The 19554-nt window shown below is 48.8% G+C and overlaps 1 protein-coding gene across 1 annotated transcript in view; it reads left to right on the top strand.

Annotated features, from left to right (window-relative positions):
• The window catches only part of Galphai (G protein alpha i subunit), a 55674-nt gene extending 40658 nt beyond the window's left edge, over window positions 1–15016 (top strand). Inside the window, exons 6-7 of the mRNA XM_077632977.1 lie at window positions 2145–2298; window positions 14623–15016. Of these exons, the coding sequence (XP_077489103.1) occupies window positions 2145–2298; window positions 14623–14813 (345 nt within the window). The 3' untranslated portion in view covers window positions 14814–15016. The remainder of the gene's footprint in view (window positions 1–2144; window positions 2299–14622) is intronic.
• Window positions 15017–19554: the final 4538 nt, after the last annotated feature.

Here is a 19554-nt window from a genome sequence, read left to right as displayed (position 1 = left end):
CCCTGTCCCCCTTAGCTGGTGCAACCACCGATCAGCTGAGGCAGAAGGGCAGCCAGCACCAGCTCACAAGTACAAGCTTTCAGCTAAAGTTGCTGAAGCACTTCTGCCTGTGTACCAGCGCCTCTCAGACCCTCAGTTGCTGGCCCGGTGCAAAGGAGGCAAAACTCAAAACGCGGCTGAGAGTCTCCATTCAGTGATATGGTCATTAATATCAAAAGACCAGCATGCCTCACTGTTTGCCGTGGAAACAGCAGTGCACGAGGCAATTTCAAGGTACAACTGGGGCAGTCTGAAAGCTTATTCAGACCTGTGCACAACATTGGGCCTGCGCCCTGGTGCCCTCTCTCTTCAGCGGGCTGTCGAGAAAGATTCCCAGCGAATGAAGAAAGCACACAAAGTCCATCTCCTGAAAGGACAGAGGGCTAAGAAGTCACCTGCTGCCAAGGACACCAAATTTTACAACGCAGGAGCATTCTAGACAGTGTGTGCCAGTATGGAACTTTGAGGCTTGTTTTCTCAAAAGTTTGTTTTGGGCTTATCACCTCGCTCGTGGAAAGCATAGCACGGCAATGGGAGCTCGGATTTTAATCCTGTTTGTTTTGTTGCAATTGCTGAAGTGTGCCTTATGTCAAGACAGTCTCAGATTTACCATTTAGGCTCACCATTTCTTATTACACAATAATTGGAGCATGATACATTCTAAACATAAAGAGAAGGTGCATACTGTGTCGTTTAGAAGAAGAGCAGAGAAATTTAAAAAGAAATTAAAAGAATCTTGACTTAGACTATACTTCTTAGTAACTATTAAAAACATTTACAGACCCATAACCCATTTTGCTGTCACGCTAGGCTTTCCACGAGCAAGCAACATGTGAGCAATATATAATGATAAAATAAAAATTACTGAAGATATTATTGTGAAACTTTGTAGCTGTCTGTTTGATGCTATTTCAAACCTGTCTGCCAAATTTCATCACTCTAAGTTAAAAAATGAAAAAGTTTGTTCCGATCCCCTCATTCCCCCCTTAAGTATGGAAGAAAAAGTGCAGCCCCTACATGCGCTTATACGGTAACACGAGAAAGAGGGAAAAAGCGAGGACCAAAGCTGTAAAACACTCAATGCTCTTGGGGGAAGGGACATCATCAAAAGTGACGGCCCTCTTAATGACCACTGAGTAGGCAGGGAGCCGGGAGGATCTATAGCGAGCATCTTGCTTTTGACGTGGCCGCCACCATGTAGCTGCATGCGGGAGGTATGCCGACCACGTTGCAGCATTTGCAAAAGTGTAACAGTCCACGCGGCCAGAACCCCTTGCGAGTTCTCCACAGAGGTGATTAGCATGGAAAGGCAAAAAGAAGACATTTGCAACCTCTCCAGAATGTGTGAGCTTGTAGCTGTTGCCCTAATATGTGCAGTTCCCACCGCTGCCTTTTTTGCTGAGTTCAGATCCACCGAGGACAGTAAGCTAGGAGGAAGTCCAGAGCAGGCATAACTCTCAGATCACTTCTCTGGTCGCAAGGCTGTTATTCATCTTACCATCTTAGTTGAATAAATTGACATGGTGGTTGCTCTGCAAAATGTGGTTCCTCGCTTATTTTTGACATTAAAAATGTGTTGGTTACTTATTTGATGAACCTTCCATTTTTTGTGCTAATAAGTAGCAGGGGTTGTCATGTCATATTTTTTTCACAGAAATTGATCAGACCATGACTTTCCTCTGATGCTATTTTTTGCAAGTCAGTAGGTTGCACTCGTTTTACTAAATTTTGTTTCACTTATTGCCATGTGAGAAGCGTTTGTCTTGCAAAGTTAGGCTTCAAAATGCATACCTTGGATGTTCTTAGTGAAACATGTTACATTGCCCAGTAGTTATTGATGACAAATGTATTTTAAAGTTACTTTCAAGAAGATATTCTCAGTTGTATTGCTGCAAAAAATCCCCAGCTGTTTGTATTTTCACAAAAGGTTTTAACTTTTGTGTTGAACTTTGAGATTCTTAAAAGCCGATCTTTTTTTCTTGCCTCCGTGCGTGTGTGTAAAACCATGGGCACGTAGTAATTGTGTCAGCACCCACTGTGCTTGGTGGTGAAGGAAGTAGCAGCTCACTCCCTTTCTGCCCCCCCCCCCCCCTTGCCTCCCCCAGAACCGGATGATTGAGAGCATGAAGTTGTTTGACTCCATCTGCAACAACAAGTGGTTTGTGGAGACCTCCATCATCCTCTTCCTCAACAAGAAGGATCTCTTCGAAGAGAAGATCACCCGATCACCGCTCACCATCTGCTTCCCCGAATACACGGGTAGGTCTTTTTGGAGGAGGTGGTGCATGATTCCTGCCGCTGCACATGGGACCAAGGTGCCTTGTTTTCATGTGCAGCTTATACGTTCTTTCTCCTGCGTGTAAAACACTTAAGATAGAGGGTCACTGCTAATTTTCCTATGGCAAGCTGCAACTGATTGACGGAAGGAAAGATCTGATGCGAAGTTGTTACAAATTATTACTTCATTTTCTGAAATAATTTTGAGGGGTTCTTTCACACGTTGTTATAATACAGTCATACCATATTGCACAATTGTAAGTCGGCCCTTTTTTTGAAATTTAAAATTCCGAAGTTGTGGGGGGTCAACGTACAATCGAAACGAAACCTTGAACTGCCAATAAAAGCAAGAAAAACGATCTATCTGGGACGCTACTGCGAGGTTACACGTTTTTGTTTGCTCTACGGCTCCAAGCGTAGCATTCAGGTATTCTGCGGGCTTTTTGGCAAGGATTTTTCATTTTTTACTTTTACTGCGCACACCGTTACCCGCTGCGGTTGTTCAGTGGTTAGGGCGCTCGGCGACTGATCAGGGTACCCGGGTTAGAACCCGGCCGCGGCGGCAGCGTTTTGATATAAGCGAAACGCAGAGGCGCCCATGTGCTTTGCAATGCCAGTACAGCACGTTAAAGGTCCCCAGGTGGTCGAAATTATTCCGGAGCCCTGCACTACAGCACCCCTTTCTTCCTTTCTTCTTTCACTCCCTCCTTTATCTCTTTCCTTGCAGCTGGGTTTCCGCTGAGATTTGAGACATATACGGGGCCATTTCCTTTCCCCCAAAACCAAATTCATTTCATTTCACTGCGGGAGTATGGATAGTGAAGGAAAGGCGGAATCTGCGCCAGCGCCCGGGAGTGTCGCTAGCTGATGGAAGAGCCACTATTTCAGTTGGTTGCGTTATACAGTGGCTAGATGATTATACGCGTAACGGCGACGCTTCTGGGGAATGCCGATGTTTGCTGGAAGAGCTGACGCCCCGACACCGATCACTTTTGGTTTGGTGGTTCTTGGAGTTGGTGCATTTGACGCGACTGCTGGCTGCGTGCTTCGCCATGAGCTCTCCAGGTTCGCAAAGCATTCGGCGCTCATTCACTGCAGAGTTCAAGAGGGAGGCCATCATTTACGCCGAATAAACCAACAACTGCGCGGCAGGCCGCAAGTTGACGTTTCTGAACGGTTGGTGCGGGAGTGGCGGAAGCAGCGAGACAGAATTTTCGACTGCTACTCCAAGCGAAGAGGTTTCCGCGGGCCGAAGTCGCGATGCTTTCTGGAGCTGGAGGTCAAGCTTGCAGCGTATGTCACCAAAATACGTGATCGGTCCCTTCCAGTGGCACGCGAAATGATCACGCAACAAGCCCGGGTTTTCGCTGCGGAAGCTGGGGTACTCCGAACAGACTTCAAAGCCAGCATAGCTCGGGCGTCGAAATTTATGAAGAGGGCTGGCTTCTCTGTTCGTTGGCGTACTAGTGTATACCTGAAGCTGCCTGCTGCTTACGAGGAGAAAGTTCTCGTCTTCCATAGGCACTACCTCAAGCTCCGCGACTCGCAGCTATACCTGCTCGGCCAAATCGGCAATGCGGACCAGACTCCCGTCTACTTCGACATGACGAGCAACACAGCAGTGAGCGTAAGGGGAGCTCGCGAGGTTAAGCTTCTCATTACAGGAAATGAGAAACTTTGGTTCACTGTTACTCTGTCATGCTTGGCAGATTGCACAAAGCTCCGACCGTACATCGTCTTCAAAAGAAAAATTATGCCACTGGAAATGTTCCCGAAAGGTGTGATTGTGCGAGTGAATGAAAAAGGCTTTATGACGGATGACTTAGTTATTGATTGGTACCGTCGGGTGTGGCTTTTGAGACTGGGGCATCCCTCAAGGTCGCAATCCGAAGTTCCTCGTGCTGGACTCAATTCGTGGCCACCTTACCGCGAAAGGGAAGGCAGAGCTACGAAAAGAACATACAGATATGCTGGTGATTCCCGGCGGTCTGACGGGGCAGCTGCAGCCGCTAGACGTTGGCATTAACAAGCCATTCAACGATTTGCTCCGGTGTGAGTATAACGAGTGGCTGGCGGCGGAAGGGCGGAAACTTACGCCAACGGGGCGCGTGAAGAGAGGCTCCCTGGCGGCTGTGTGCGGGTGGGTGATTTCCGCTTGGGCAGTCGTACCACGTGATGTCGGGATGCGGTCATTTAGGAAGTGCGGGCTTTCCATGGAGGACGATGTGCTGTGGGACAGCAGCGGCCACGACGACTACGACAGCAGTACCACTGAAGATGACTCAAGTGAATAGCCCATCTATGCAATAAATTTTCGTTTTTGAGTGCGTCCACCGGTGTTTTTTTTTTTTTTTTTTCGGACATACGTTGTTGTGTTGTTGCGTACAGTCGAACTCTGGTATATTGAACTTTCAAGGGATCGGGAAATAGTTCAACGTATGGATAATTGGATATATGTAAATGGCAGCAGGTAAGCTTATCTGTAAGCTAAAAACAAGAATGCACTGCACCCATGCTAGGGACTCGTTTCTTCCAGTGGCGTGCCGGCATGCGGGCAGCACGTAGCACTTGGTAAGTGTGGCCAGGCCTAACCTGAGTAGCATCGAAGCCTCAATGGGCAGAGCTTTGGGTCTAGCCATTGCCTGCCGTAAAATGATTGGTACTGTTACTAGTATGATCGCTCCTCAAGATTAAGGTATAGCTGGTTTCCACAGCACCTTCAGCAGCGAAGCATGCCAGGTGATGGCCACCGCTGGGCTGCTGTCAAGTATGTTGGCTTTACTGAATGACAACGATGTGGTGTGGAAATTTAGTACCCGAGACCAAACGCCACTCTCAAGCACACCATCCCGTTCACCTCGTCACGTGGTTTCACAGCTGTAGCGCAGCAAGCAGGAGCCCAGCGCTGTGGAGCCGGCCCCTTTTTCGTGCACGTATAGTGAACAGAGAGCCCCGTTAGGAGAAGCGCTGCTTTCGGGGTCATGGCGCAAAGTTTGATATGTCGAACGGTCGGCGAAATTGGAGTTTGACGTACAACTTTATTTTTCTACACTTTTATGCAATATTTTCAAGGGGGTAATGTGTGTGCTTGATATAACCAATAATTTGAAATTATCAGGGTTCAATATATCCAGGCTTTACTACAACGTCTCTGACGGCATGGAAGAACCTTCGGAAAGAGTTAGTCCTTGAGAAGTTGTGCGCTGTGAGTTGTTGTGATGACCAGCAAATCTTGCAAGTGAATTATCTCTGTACACTCACTGCCATTCCTACCTCACGCGACATGAGACTTGGGAAATAGGGGTGGGGGGCACCAGAGGCTCCTCAGGGGCAGCTTGACATGCGAAACTTCTTTCGGTGAAGAGCCATCATATGTTAGAATCACGTGTCAGACTGCAAGCGAGGGTACCACAAAATTTGTGTCATGGCAAGCCAAGCCATTTCCCTGTGCTCCTCGTTTCTCCTTTGTATTCCCTGAATAAATAGTGTGCTCTGAAAAGACAAGCACAGGAAGGAACGAGCGACAGCAGAAGCACACCCCATTTATTCAAAGATCATGTACAAACTAGCCCGTTAGAAAATCCTACTCCTTTGTTGTTATGCTAATGCCTTAAGTGCCAACTCCAAGGGCCCTTCCTTGGCCTAAAGTCAAACCTGGAAAAGGGGCGTGCATCTCCATGTTCCCTGGCTGGCTTCCCCTTACAGAAGGGGTTGGGGGGCGATGAAAGGACAACTTAAACCAGGAAGAAAAGCTTCAAACCAGGAAGAAAAGAGTCACAGAGGTCCCCTCACAGAGGTCCCTGCCAATCTCCCATTATTATAAACCCAACCCCTCTTCTGGGGGCACTGTAAGTGAAGGGATATCTAGCACAGACAGATATCCCTGGGGTATGCCAAGAGCGCCTACGCCCAGGAAGGGCCCTTGGAGTTGGCGCTTTAGAATCAGAAGTTGCCTCTAGGATGTCCTGTCCCATCAGTCACAGTAACCTATCCACTCCGCATTCTCCAGACTGGGGAGGGTTGTCCAGCATGCGAATTCACGTGCAAGCCCATGGGCACTAAATCTGGAGAAGTGAAACAGGACAAGAGCAGGAACGCTGCTGTGTTTTGGCTGCCTTCACAAACTGCCACCCTTTCTCCGCAACGCGTTCATGTGCCCCTTCTTTTTCAAGAGAGCTCGCAAAAGATTCTTGGATAAGCCCAGTACAGAGATAAGAATGGAGCCCTACAGTGCCATAATAGCAGCGACTGCACACTCAAGAGTTGTCGTAATACGGAATTTCTCGCAGTCATGCCTCCTGAACTTGGAGGCACCATTTGATGTCTTATGCTTGGAGCCATAAAAAGAATTAAGCAGCAGTGCACAATTTGTCACTGAAAAGTGCATCAGATACTGGGGAAAATAACTGGAAAGCCTCTCTGGTGATAAGTTTTTTGTGGCACAGTGCACTGCACTTATAACGATATCGAGAAAGACGAAAAATATGATCGTTATAACCGACGATCGCTATATCTGGACTGGTTATAAAAAAATATAAAAAATAAAAAACGCGGAACATACCTTTGCAGCTCCGAACTTGAATTCGCTACTTGCTCTAAAGAATAGATGATGTAGAAAGTAGGCTGTGAAAAACAAACTTTATTTCTAGCGCCAGTAACCGTGTCAAGGGTTAGGCGCGCCGAAATAGTCCGAAATCTGCACTTGCTTTTGCGGCAGCTTCAGCTTCACAACCGCGGTGTGCATGGATTCCAGCTGCTGCGCGAACACTGGCGGCAATCCTTTCGCATGCATAAAATCAATTAAGGAGTCGATCGACGACAGTGCACTTTGCGTGGACATCGTGGTCGGGGTCAAGGTGCCACTGTCAATCTCGTCACTGTCGCTGCTGCCGTCGCCACCGTCGCACAATTTTGCCGTCTGTCGAGACAGCACATCTTCAGCGATCGCCTCGTCGGTGACCTCATCGCAGAACGAGGCAGCACTGTCTGCAGTCAAAAACTCCTCCATCGACGCACCACCTGTGTCACCAGTAGGAACGAGCTCCCAGAGCTCGGTTATGTCAGGGGCTTCCACCGTGTTGGTCTCAGTGGGTTGGGGAAGTTCGTCCTGACGCACAAAGCCCGCCTTTTTGAAGCAGTTGTATATGGTTGACTGCTTTACTTCATACCATGCACCGTAAACGAAGCGCACGGCTTTCAAAAGGCTGATCTTCAGGTCAGGGGGTCCGTCTGCATGACCCGACGTGCCAGGAGCTGCGCGGTCAATGGCTAAAATTAGCCATACCAGCATGCGCCGCCGACACAGGACTTTAAAGTTGGCGATCACGCCGGCGTCCAACGGCTGAAGGCCTGCCGTAGTATTCCATCTTCCATCTTCGTGTCAAGCGACACAGCTTTACGCTTTGTCGGCGCCATCTTTGAACTGGGTTGTACCTTTGGTTGTACGCTGCTTCGGTGGCGTCAGCCTGCTATCGTGAGAGAGAGAGACTGGGTGCGGCACGGGCGCCACCGCGCCTCTTTGCTTGTCGCTTTTTTTTTCTTTCTCTCTCTTTCGGAGCGACTGTGACCGACGCGCATGAAGCAGCTAGCGCCATCTTGTGGCGCACTGCGCCTACTCAAGTGCTCTCCGGTGCGCGGGCGGCGCGGGATGCGCAGCGTGGTAATGGCGGCAGATACGAACTTACGGAGGTAAACATCGCCTCGTCTCGACATCGTTCGTTTCAGGGAACTAAGCAACGCAAATGTTAGATTATTTTGCACGGAGAAAGCCATCTGGACAGCAATATTTTGATCGTTATATCCGACATGCGGTGAATAACCTATCGTTATAAATGGTTTTTTCCCCCATAAACCTAATGCATAAAATGACACTCTCATGTCGACCCATCGTTATAGCCGATATATCGTTATATGTGGTATCGTTACAAGTGGACTGCACTGTATAGCATGTGTTGCACTGTGTGCTGTAGGGGTGCAGAGCTTCTATTAGTCGATCAGAGGAAGTTCTAACTTTTTTTGTGTGTGTGTGTGTGGTTCTTGAAGAGGGGCTTCACCTGCACAGCATATCAACCAGTATGCAAGTACTGTAAAATCTGCGTATAATACGAACCCGAATATAATACGAGGTGAAGTTTTAGAGACTTGAAATGGAAAAAAGAAGTTTTACCCGCATATAATACGAGTGACAGAGAAGACATTTATTCAAATCGCATCCCGCACTTCGCTTCAGTCACTTTCATCTTCAGCAGCGCTTTCTTCGGACATTTCCTTGCCCGACAAATCATCCCAAATGTATTCATCTTCCGTGCCATCGAGGGCGTTCGAGATGCTGCACTTCTTAAAAGAACGACTCACAAGATCTTCTGGGATGGCCGCCCACGTGTCCACGATACATTTGCTCAGCATGGCTGGCGAAGCCCGCTTCAGTCGCCCGGTTGGTGTCACTCCACTCTGTCTATCCGCCTGCGCATCCACTCTGTGTAGCCCCGCTTGACTGCGTCCTTGAAGGGTTTGTTTACACAAACATCATGGCCTGTAGTTGTGACGTCATCCCACCCGGAATCACGAGTTCAGTGCCGCAGTCGCGTAGCAGCCCCTTCACAGAGTCGGGCAATTGGCAACGAAACGCATCCAGCACAAGGATGGACGGCAGAGAGAACAGTGCACCAGGTCGCCTACACCACACGGACTTTCTTTACTCAGTCCAAGACTAGATCCTCATTCATCCACGCTTTCTCATGACATCTCACAATGACATTTTTTGGCAGCTCCTCACCTTTCGGCATTGTTTTCCTCTTGAATCTCACGTAAGGGGTGAGCTTGCGGCCATCTGCCGTGAACAATAACATGACTGTAACTCGCGTTTTTGTTGCCAGTGAACCGGACGCTAACTTGTTTAGACTCCTTCTCGTGCACGGTGAGGCCCGATGGCATGTCCAGGTAAACTGGCGTCTGATCGGCATTGCCTATTTGGCCCAACAGAAGGTTCTTTGACTTGCACAAAGAAATAACATGGCACTGAAAACTCACAAGCAGCTCTTCGAACGCTTCAGGCAGCTCCTGTGAAATCGAGGTCTGCTGGCGTAGTGAAAAGCCAGCACCGCACATGTAGTGAGGGATCCAGTGCTTGCTCTCTGTGAAGGCAGAGTGCGGTACCCTTTTTCTTTTGCAAGCTCTCTAGCTGTTGCCTGCGTAAGCTCCACGCTCAAAGCTAGATGCGCGACTCGCTGTTGCCGTATGAACTCCGTCAGGACAAGTGCAATCTCTGGAAATGCGCTATTCTTCGGGCCACGAAAGCTTCGTCGCGTTCCGCTGCACGCGAAAAGGGCTTCTTTCTGTTGTCGCCATCCATGAATGCTTCCCTCGACGACACCAAACCGCCTCCCATCCACACTGTTGGCGATAATCTCCGCAGCTAAAAATCACTTTTCGATTGAAAGCAGCTGAGTACTGTTTTCGAGGCGTTGACATCTTTCTCCAAAAAAACATCCACTTCACGAAGCGTGGCTTGCATGCGAGCACGTGTGTTGTCAACAGGCATACGGCACACCACGGCACCCCAGCACACCCAACGGATCAACAATAATGAAACGACATCGTGACATCGTTTGTCGAGAGTAAAGAAGTCAAGCCGTAGCTGTGCCACAATAAAGAAACCAAAACTTCTAACAACTTTGAAAATTTTTGTTAGGATCCGCATATAGTACGAGGCGGAAATTTAGGACGCTAATTATGGGGAGAAAAAGCTCATATTATATGTGGGTTTTTACGGTAAATATGGTAGTTAAGCCCAGTGTAGTGTAAACGGAGCCTGTCATTGAGCTGCCTCTCAAGTCAGAGAAAGGAGGAAGGGCCCACTCCTTGGCACTATGGCCACTTCCCCCTTGTCTGTGAAGTGTTCAAAATTTGATTTTCTGCATTAAAAAAAAAAAAAATTTATGGGAAACTTAAGCTCCACCTTAAGGGTATGGTGCAATAGTGTAATGGGTTAATTTCCATATACAGTAATCGCTCGTTATAACGAAATCGCTTTACTCGAAATATCGCTTTAGTCGAAATTTCTTCTGGTCCCGACCCAAATGCATGCATTTTAAGCCGCATTACGCGAAGTGCACGAAGAGCTTGACCCGCTTAAGAGTGAAGTGGCAAGTAGAGTTATCGCCGCCGCTGAGCGGTGGCGACCCTTTTGTGCATGAAGTGTCAAATTAATACCGCTGACGAATTAATCTCATGCAGGCACAGAACAGGCCACAAAAGCATCAAATTTACTACCGATGACCTGCATAGTAACGGGTACCAAGCGAGTGCAGAGGGCCCCCAGCTGTTTACAGCTGAGCGAACGGAAGCTGTCAAATTCCATGGTGCAGCACACCCGAACCGTTAATCTCGGTCGCAATCGCATCGTGTCCTCCGTAATAGAAGCCACACGAAAATGAAGTTGTCCTGACGCTTTGCGATGCTAGAAAACCGCGGTCTCTTGGAGGCCGAAAAGTGGCCAAAACACTGCGGGCAGACTTGCGTCGTAGCATTCCATGGGGTGCGCTCGATGGGCAAAATTTTACAGCTCTAAAGAGCACTTCTGGCACTGAAACGAGTCAAAAACGCAAGTGTCCCTCCAATTATGAGCCCATTCACACTTGCGAGTGGCAAGCCGAGCTTTCGGCAATGACGCTAACCGCGGATGCGCTGGGCAACGAACTGAGCTGCTCCCTGGCTACCGTAGTTGTCGTTAAGCCTAACCGACCGTTTCACATCGGCCAAAGCAGACGAAACTCGAACGCGCGCGAACGACGTCATTCTGGAGAACTTTCGCTTTAAACAGGCTACAACAGGTCGCCTGTTTGAAGGTCGCGCTTGCAAGTGTGAACAACGGTGTTGTCGAGCGGCTGCCTGGCCGCAAGCTCGCAACCGACTGCTAGTTGCATGCCCTTTGCCATGTTCAATGCGAGGAGCTACGTTAACAAATCGTAAAGGCAACTTTGGGGAAGTTGGTCTACAAATTTACTCACCGCTCGCCATAATCGGCTTGAGTCGCAATAAAACGCCGCCCCTAGCTTTGTTGCAGTTTTGACGGTGCAAATCGACCGATAACTTGCCGAAAACACGGAAAATCCGAGCATCGCCAGCGGCGAGTCAGGCTGTCAACATGGGGAGTCAATGCAACTATGGTGTTTTCCTGGCGATTTTCTCGAGCTGGCCATGCCCGATTCGCGCCATCCGAGTAGACAAACGGTCTAAATGCATGGTAGGGTCATTTAATTTTGTTCCTAGACATTTGTAAACGGTGGGGACGCGACGCTGCACGAACACCGACACTCGAACCAAAGAGTTAGCACAGTGTCGTCGACAACAGAAAAAATTACCCAGTAATTATGCAAAGCCCCTATTGCAAAACAGTTCAGTTTTCACTATTGCGCTGCATATCCACAATGAGCGTCTAATCGTTTTTTGAGCACATCAAACACAACCTCAGACTCGAGCCATGGCATTTGTGGCGCTTTACAGCAGGATCTTCTTGTAGTGTTCCGTGACCCCCCCCCCTTCCATAAAAGCGGCCACTGCCTTCGCGATTCGAAATACCCCGAAGGTTGAATGCATGGGCGGCGACTGCGGCCTCGTGATATGTTTCATCTGATTAGAGCAGGGGTTGCACGCGCCTGGTAAGAACTTAAAACAGCCAAAGTTCACTGCCTTTTTTGCACCTGAATAAAGTTTTACTTCACTGAATACATTGTATTTTGACCTCGTCGCAGTTGCGGCGCAGTTAAAGTTCGATTGCTTTAGATTTCCTCGGATGGTCGCTTATATCGAATTTTTTCGCTGTCCCGCTGACTTCGTTATAACGAGGGATTATTGTATGCAGGTCAGTCTGCGTAGGCTATATGACCATGGGAGTCCTCGTGCTCCTCCTGGCGCAGTGGTGCAGTGATCAAGCGATGCACTTCTGCCCTGCAATGACACGTGCTCGCAGCAGTCGGCCTTGTGCGACCCAGGTTGCCTTTCCCAAGTGACGAATCGTTAATTTAACTGTCACCTGCCACATTGCCCAGTTTGCTCACTATCCGGTGGGCAAGTTGTGATGACATCACAGGGTCACGTGACCTAGGTTGGGCCATCTGCCTCCTAGGTTGCTCTCTTGGGAGTGACTACCTGCCCAAGCCATGCCTGTGTTTTTTCGCACACAGCGCTGACAACGGGTTTTCTGGTGAACGGTGCTTTTAACGCTGTGGCATTAATAAATGATAAGCAATGCATGAAAGGAGTTTTGTGGACCTAGGTTATGCAACAAGGTGGACTCTATGCAGAAGGATAGCGCTAACGTCAACCTCTTAGTTAACTAAAATCGTTTAATAAACCTATTAGCCACTGTAGCTAGCATGCATGTTTGTATTGCAAACTGAGGGCAGTCTCATTCCTAGACTACTCTACTTTATAGAATTCTGCTAAACTGCGTGCCTTCCTAGATATTTGCTCCCAGAGTTCCAACTCAGTCCACTTAATTACGCATGCAAGGCGGTGGCGATCAACGCGAAACTCCTCACTGGGGTGATGCAACTGTTGTGCAGTTCGGTTTTTTCATTTTGATACCTGAAAGGGAAAGATTTATCAGGCAACGTATATCAGCTTTACCATAGAATCTCGACCATGCAAGTCTCACGGGCATTTGTATCGCCCGAAATTTGCATAACCCAAACTGAACAAAATTCATGTGCATTATTTATGCAACTACTTTCGGCTGATGTGGGTTACTTACGGCTGCCTACCACCGCTGACTCGCAGTGTCAGCGCTGTGCTGGTTGTGCACCGCATGACTGGCAATCGCGGTGTTAACGATGTACAGGCAGCAAGTATTTGGTGCTCGGAGTGTAGTTGCGGTTCGCGTGTTCGTATCATCAGCAGTGGGGTGGGGGGTTGTTCGTAACATCCGAATTTCTGCCCATAGCACATAATGCGCTCTGGCCAGGGTATTTTACGATTTCGTATCATTGAAGTTCTGCTGTATCTGTTGCTCTATGCTGATGGCAGATGATATGCCCTGCGAAAAGAAAGCGGTCTCACCGAGAGATGTTTCGCACAGATTGTCACCGTCTTGCATGTGCAGTTGTACGGACTGAGTGAAAACCTTGGAGGAAAACTTCTTGGAATGCAGTTGCCTCCAAGTTTCCAGTATAAGTAAGCACGCTAGCTGCAGTGGCTAAAAGTTGATTGATGTATGTAAGGCGGCTTGCAACAACAAATATCCTCTCATTATGTATCTGCTTGGTGCCTAACTTCCGTGCAGAAAAATTTTTGTACATTGCAAATCCGTTAGCTATAAAAAAATTCCAGGTGTACACTTAAGTCTGCTTAAGTGCAGTAATGCTAAAGCATTTCTCTTACTGCTGCCGATTGCCTATGTTGCTGCGCGTTCGTTTCTTTACACCTTTGTCGTTTCTAAGTCGTGGTCTGGAAGCATAGATACGAATTTTCAGCAGGAAATGAAGCAAATGAATATAATGGTGTTTAATTAATCAACTAATTCAGTAAGTAAGTATTTCATCAGATAGAGTAAATTACTGATTGATGTGTTACGAATTCACCAAATGAACCAATCAATTCCACCAATTAAATATATGCCCAATTCAGTAGTTCTCTAATTCATTGATTAGAATAAATTGTCAATTTGTGAAGCTGTAAACTATGTCAGCTAATTAATTACTTTATCCAATTAGTTATTTACCCTATTTCATTAGTATATTGGTGACCTAGTTATTCATTTATGCCAATTGTATATTTATTTAATCAACTATTTCATTAATTACCCCTATAATGGATGATTGGCAGTTCGCGCGGACATGCTGTGAAGACACGGTCTGTCGACAGGCCTTGCACACTCCACTCATGAGACAAGAAATGCTTTCGCATTAAAAATTCGGAAAGTTTAATTTTGAACACCCTGTATTCTAGAACTTGTGATATGGTAAAATCTGTTCTGCAAGTTCTGCTGCCATGCTGCGAGCAGGTTGGCCCTTTTTCTTGTTTGTGCATTTTGCATTTTTGTTTAGACCATTGCCAATGATAACATTTTGTCGTTACTGGCTGGGCATTTACTAATGAGGATTTTTGGCTGGCAAGAAACTGCTTGCATAGTTGGTAGCTAGGGTTGAAGTTGTGGCTCAGCATTCAGCGATGGAAGGAGTCTTTCTTGTTTTGTTTTTTTCCCCTGTGCGCAACACCTGTCGGGCTTGCATCTGGACAAAGTCCATTCAGTTGGGAGTTCTGTTTGTCTTGGTGTTCTCACTGGCTCTGCCTCCTGTCCTTTTGCAGGCAGCAACACGTACGAGGAAGCGGCCGCCTACATACAGATGAAGTTTGAGTCACTCAACAAGCGCCGCGACACCAAGGAGATCTACACGCACTTCACTTGTGCCACCGACACCAACAACATCCAGTTTGTGTTCGACGCTGTCACAGACGTCATCATCAAGAACAACCTCAAGGACTGTGGCCTCTTCTGAATGCCTCTCCCCCTGTGTCTGTCCCCGAAGTGCGCCATTGGAGGGCGCTGGCGTAAATGCAATGTGACGAGCACCAGTCGCTGCCTGCCTCTTCCATGCCGCTGCTACCAACACCGCTGGCACACGTGACGTTTCGAGTGCCGCTGGAAGAGTGCTTGAAGTGGCCTCTATTTCCGAGGGCCCCACAAAGTTGGAATGGTGGGGGGAGGATGTAGACTGCCCGCTGACAGCAGAGACTGACTGGCCAAGGCACAGCCGCATTCCTACCTACATCCTCTGCTGCAAGGTGGATGTGTGTAGTTGCTTTATGGGCACGTGTGTGTGGTCTCGGGTTTTGATCAGCGTGGATATGCCCCTGTGCAATGCTAGCCTGATTTGCATTTATGTTTTATTTTTGCGCATTTAGTCATTGCCACAAATTGTCCGTTTCCCGCTTTTTTTTCTCTTTGTTTCGTTTCCATGTGACCAGAAGTTTCCGGTGGCAGAGGGGGGTGTGACTTGTCACAAACGTGAGAAAGGCCTGATTGTGTTGCGTCTCTATCTCATCTCGACACGGCATTTATTTTATTTTCGCTGTAACTATTAGTGCTACTATGCTAAAGGGATCAGTTCTTACAGTACTGTGCAGTCACTTTTATTTTATTTTTTGTTTTCTTGTGAAGAATGCACCATTACTTTGCATTTCTTCTGAAAGCCTGGCTCTTTCAAGTGGGGTCTGTGCGAGAGTTCTGTGATGTGTCCACCGGCCGGCTTGAGAGCCTGGTCCTGTTCTTCTCAGTTGTCAGTCTCTTCCTTGGTGACGGTTGGAGTGGCCTTCTTTTCTTCCTCGCATTGCCACCTCCATGCATTGTGACGACTCCACCTTTGCGTCATTTATTCGGTCGTATACTTTCAGACCCGCATTGAAGCTGGTAACCAAGAGTGTGCAGTTGTTCCCAGGCGCCTTGTGTGTGGTCGCATGGTGTTACTTCCTGTCCGGCCCCGCAGTGGGGTGAGGAGTGCCTTTTTGGCTGGGCTTCTCAGGAAATTTCAGGCAGTATTTTTTAGGTAGGTTCTCTTGGGGATGCTGTTTTAAGGGGGAAAAAAAAAGAAGAAACATCCACCTTTGTGCCACAGCCTCAGCGTCATCTGCATATGTAACAGGACACACACTCCTGCAAAATGCAGACATTATGAGAAACTGTTCTATCTTGGCAGTGCTCTCGCAGAAATCGTGGGCTGGTGTGCAGCTGCAGTGGCAACGACCAAGGGGTGCCCTTCATGTTTTCTTTTCTTTTGATACATCAGGAGTATTTTAGTGATGTACATCAGCTTATCTAAGGTGTTGCAAAACTTGGAAAATTCCTAGTTGTCTGTTCAAGGAAATTGATGCATTGGTGGAACGTGAAATTTGAAACACCGTGCAGCTGGGTGGGATGGCGTTTTCATTATTGACTGGTGAGGCATCAAGATGTCACGCATGCACTTAATTATATAATTAATGAAGGGATATCGCCCGCAGCATCATCTACTAGACTCGATGCCAAAAACTAAGGCATATACAGGGCCCTGGGGTTCACTCTGGTGGAGTGTTATCCACAGTTTGCTGATGGTTGGCATGCCGCACAGCACATCTTGTGCTCCCGCTATGTCAACGGACATTGTGGCTTGTACATGGTATTGAGCAAGCACAAGGTTGGAGATCGCCAGAATACATTGTCAAATTTGTGAAGCTCACTCGGTGTCTGTATTCTAGGAGGTTGGCTCTTAATGACACTTTTTTTTGAACATCACCCGCAAGGGTAGATGCATGAGCACTGTGGTGTGGGCAGTGCTACCCAAAAGTTTGCCGCTTTCACGGCGCACGAGGTGGGTTGTGGGTTCCTGACGACGCCACATCATCCAGGTAAACCGAAGTCATCTTTTGATGGTCTCTAAAGGCGCGCAGTCTTCCCTGTAGGCAACGGAGGGTGAGGATCGTGAAGTCTCTCTTTCCGAGGCCCAAGGACATCAAGTTGTTCATACTACTTTTGGCCCAGCATCCACGGAAGGAGATATTGGCAGTCATGACGAGTACTGGTTGTTTGCTGATTTGTGCGTGGAGGTCTTCATTTATATACTTGGCCCTTTTCGCTGCGTGGGCATCCTCAAGGTCCACCCGCTGACCCACCACCTGGACGTCCAGGATGACCGCCTGGCCCTCCCTTGTAAGGACCAAGTCGGGAATGGGAATCTGACGGCCGAGGCTGGTGAAGAATATGGGGAGTTCACGGACATTCCATTCCTTCTCTTTCAATCTCCGGGCCAAGTAATGGACCATCACGTCATGCGACGTAGCCAGGCGTGGTTGGATCTTTTGCGGCGCTGCGAGATGTTGCCGAGGACTTCGTCCTCCCGGCATCCAGCCCTACATTGCTTCACCACATCTCGGCCACGTTTTGTGCGGCTCAGGCATGTAACGGCGTTTAGACAGAGCTTCATGATGTTGATGAACTCTTTACCGCTTAACAGGGACGTCCCCTGAACCAACCAGCGCATGGCCGCTGGCATGTTCTTTGTGGACCGCAGATGGTAACCATCCGCACTTGCATGGAGCATCTTCGTCCAATACGCCTTCTCCCGTTTTGGTGTTCCTACGTTTTCTCGACGATAAAAGGTCAGGCGTCTTGCGGTGCGGAGTCTGTGGTCAATGAGACATCCTTACGGCCTGCTGGCAGGCAGGCATCGACGAATCGGCCAGTCTCTCTAGTCGGTGCACTTGGAGACCGGGAATTGTCCGAAGGCTAGGAATGGCGAGCCCCGCCGCTTCCAGCGGGGCGTGAAAGCCTCCTATGGGGACATCGTGCGGCAGGTGCAGCCATCTCCTGACCGCGGCTCGCACTAGGACATCTAGCTTCGTTAGGAATTTCACCGTCAATGGACTGAGGGCCAGGGCATGGTACAGGCGGGGGAGCAAGTAGTACCGGAGGATGACCAGGCGCTGCTGAGGACGCAGGGGCGCCGCCGAGACACGTTGCAGGAGCTGCTCCAGGGTCTTCACCATGGAGAGGCGCTTCTGACCAAAGGGGGCATAGAAGACGCCCAGGTAGCGCCATTCAGTCGCTGTTGTAGCTGCCACGATCAGGTCTCTATTGACGGTGAACATCGCATCTTCCACCAGCTTCATCTTTTTATCTCTACCCGATGGTTGGAGAGCCACTGTCAGGCTCTTCACTCGGAGGCGGCCTCTCTCTTCGAGAAACTCCGCGAAGCTTGCGATGCGCTGCTGCAGTCCCTGCGGTGTTGTAGCCAGGAGCACCACGTCATCCGCAAACGCCATCGCATCCAGTACCAGGCCATTGCTCTCGAAGGCAATACCCTCGCCGCCACTCGTCGAGCACCAAGTTGAAGAGGAGCGGCGAAAGGGGGTCGGGTCGCCCTGTCGTACCCCTCTTGAGGGGTGTAGCAGCAGAGTTTTCTCTTCAAACTCGAGCACCATAGTTGAGGTGCCATAAAACTCTTTCAGGTACTCAATCATTTCAACACTGCAATCCTCTTCGCCGCCCCCCACAGGATGGCGGCAACGACCACACTGTCAAAGGCCTTCGTTAGATCAAGGCTCGCCATGTAGAGCGGTTTCAACCTTGTCTTCGCTTCGTGCAGTGCCGTAGCCAGGAGAAGGATATTCTCTGCACAGCCATCCACTGGCTGAAAGTCCCTCTGGCGGCAGTCAAACTTGAACTCGTCCATCAGAGGGTTGACCAAAATCTTGTGAAATTATCGGACAATCGCCGATGAAATTGTGATGGGCCGGAATTGGTTGGCCTACTCGGCCCCATGAAGCTTCGGTAGGAAGACGGTTCTGGCGTTTCTTAGGCTGACTGGGAGGTGACGAACCAGCATGAGGATGTCCAGGAGCACCTGGAGCAGCACCACCGGGGTGGCCCTCAGGTCTTTGCCCGCCAGACCATCGGGACCTGCAGCAGTGTTGGCCGGCGGCATAGTCGCAGCAATCTCCTGGGCCGAGACCAGCCAAAAGGGATCAATGCCACTTTCCGCTGGCAGTGGCACATCGACCCGAGGAGACGCCGGGCCTTCCATCGCCTCCACCCAGGAGTCCAAGAAGGATTCCGGCTTAGCCTTGGTGGGTCTAACTGCTGTTCAGACCCAGTTCTCTGACAGTGCAGTTCTGATTTTTTATCCAGTCTGTGGAGCAGATTTCAAATCAATCGCCATTAGGCCAAGTGGCTATCGAATTTGCATAAAGTTGCTAGTAGCTGGTAGGGAGAGTCTTGCAGTATAGTGGTCCTTTAGAGTTTGTGCCTCAGGCCATGGTGATTTTCACTCAAATAAGGTGATCTAGTGCTCCTGTATATGCTCCCGCAGGGAGCAGAGTTGCACGAAGGTCCGCCATCATGTTCCAAGCTGTACGGGAAAGCCACCGCTCGTGCTAGAGAGCCTGCGTTCATGGGCTCGCTGTGTAGAGCGCTCGGGCTTGTTTTTTATTTACGTACAAATTGCACTCGATTGCAATTTTTTAAATGTAACGCCAAGAACTAATCTGTGATTTGCCGAGGGTGTGCATACAGCAAGGAAGAAAAATCGCCAAAAGTTAACAGTAAATTGTAGTCATGACAAAAATACTAGAAACGGCCTGTGAGTTTTTTTTTTTTTCTGGAACAAGTAATTTCAGATGAACAAGCAGTCCCGTTCCCGAAGGGACAGCGTCTGTCCCGTCCTGTCTTCCTCTGTGTGCGTCTTAAGAAAAAAATAGTATTGTGAT

The sequence above is a fragment of the Amblyomma americanum genome, chromosome 7 (genome assembly GCF_052857255.1).
Source record: "Amblyomma americanum isolate KBUSLIRL-KWMA chromosome 7, ASM5285725v1, whole genome shotgun sequence".
NCBI lineage: Eukaryota > Metazoa > Arthropoda > Arachnida > Ixodida > Ixodidae > Amblyomma > Amblyomma americanum.
This window is presented reverse-complemented; position numbering and strand designations above follow the sequence as displayed.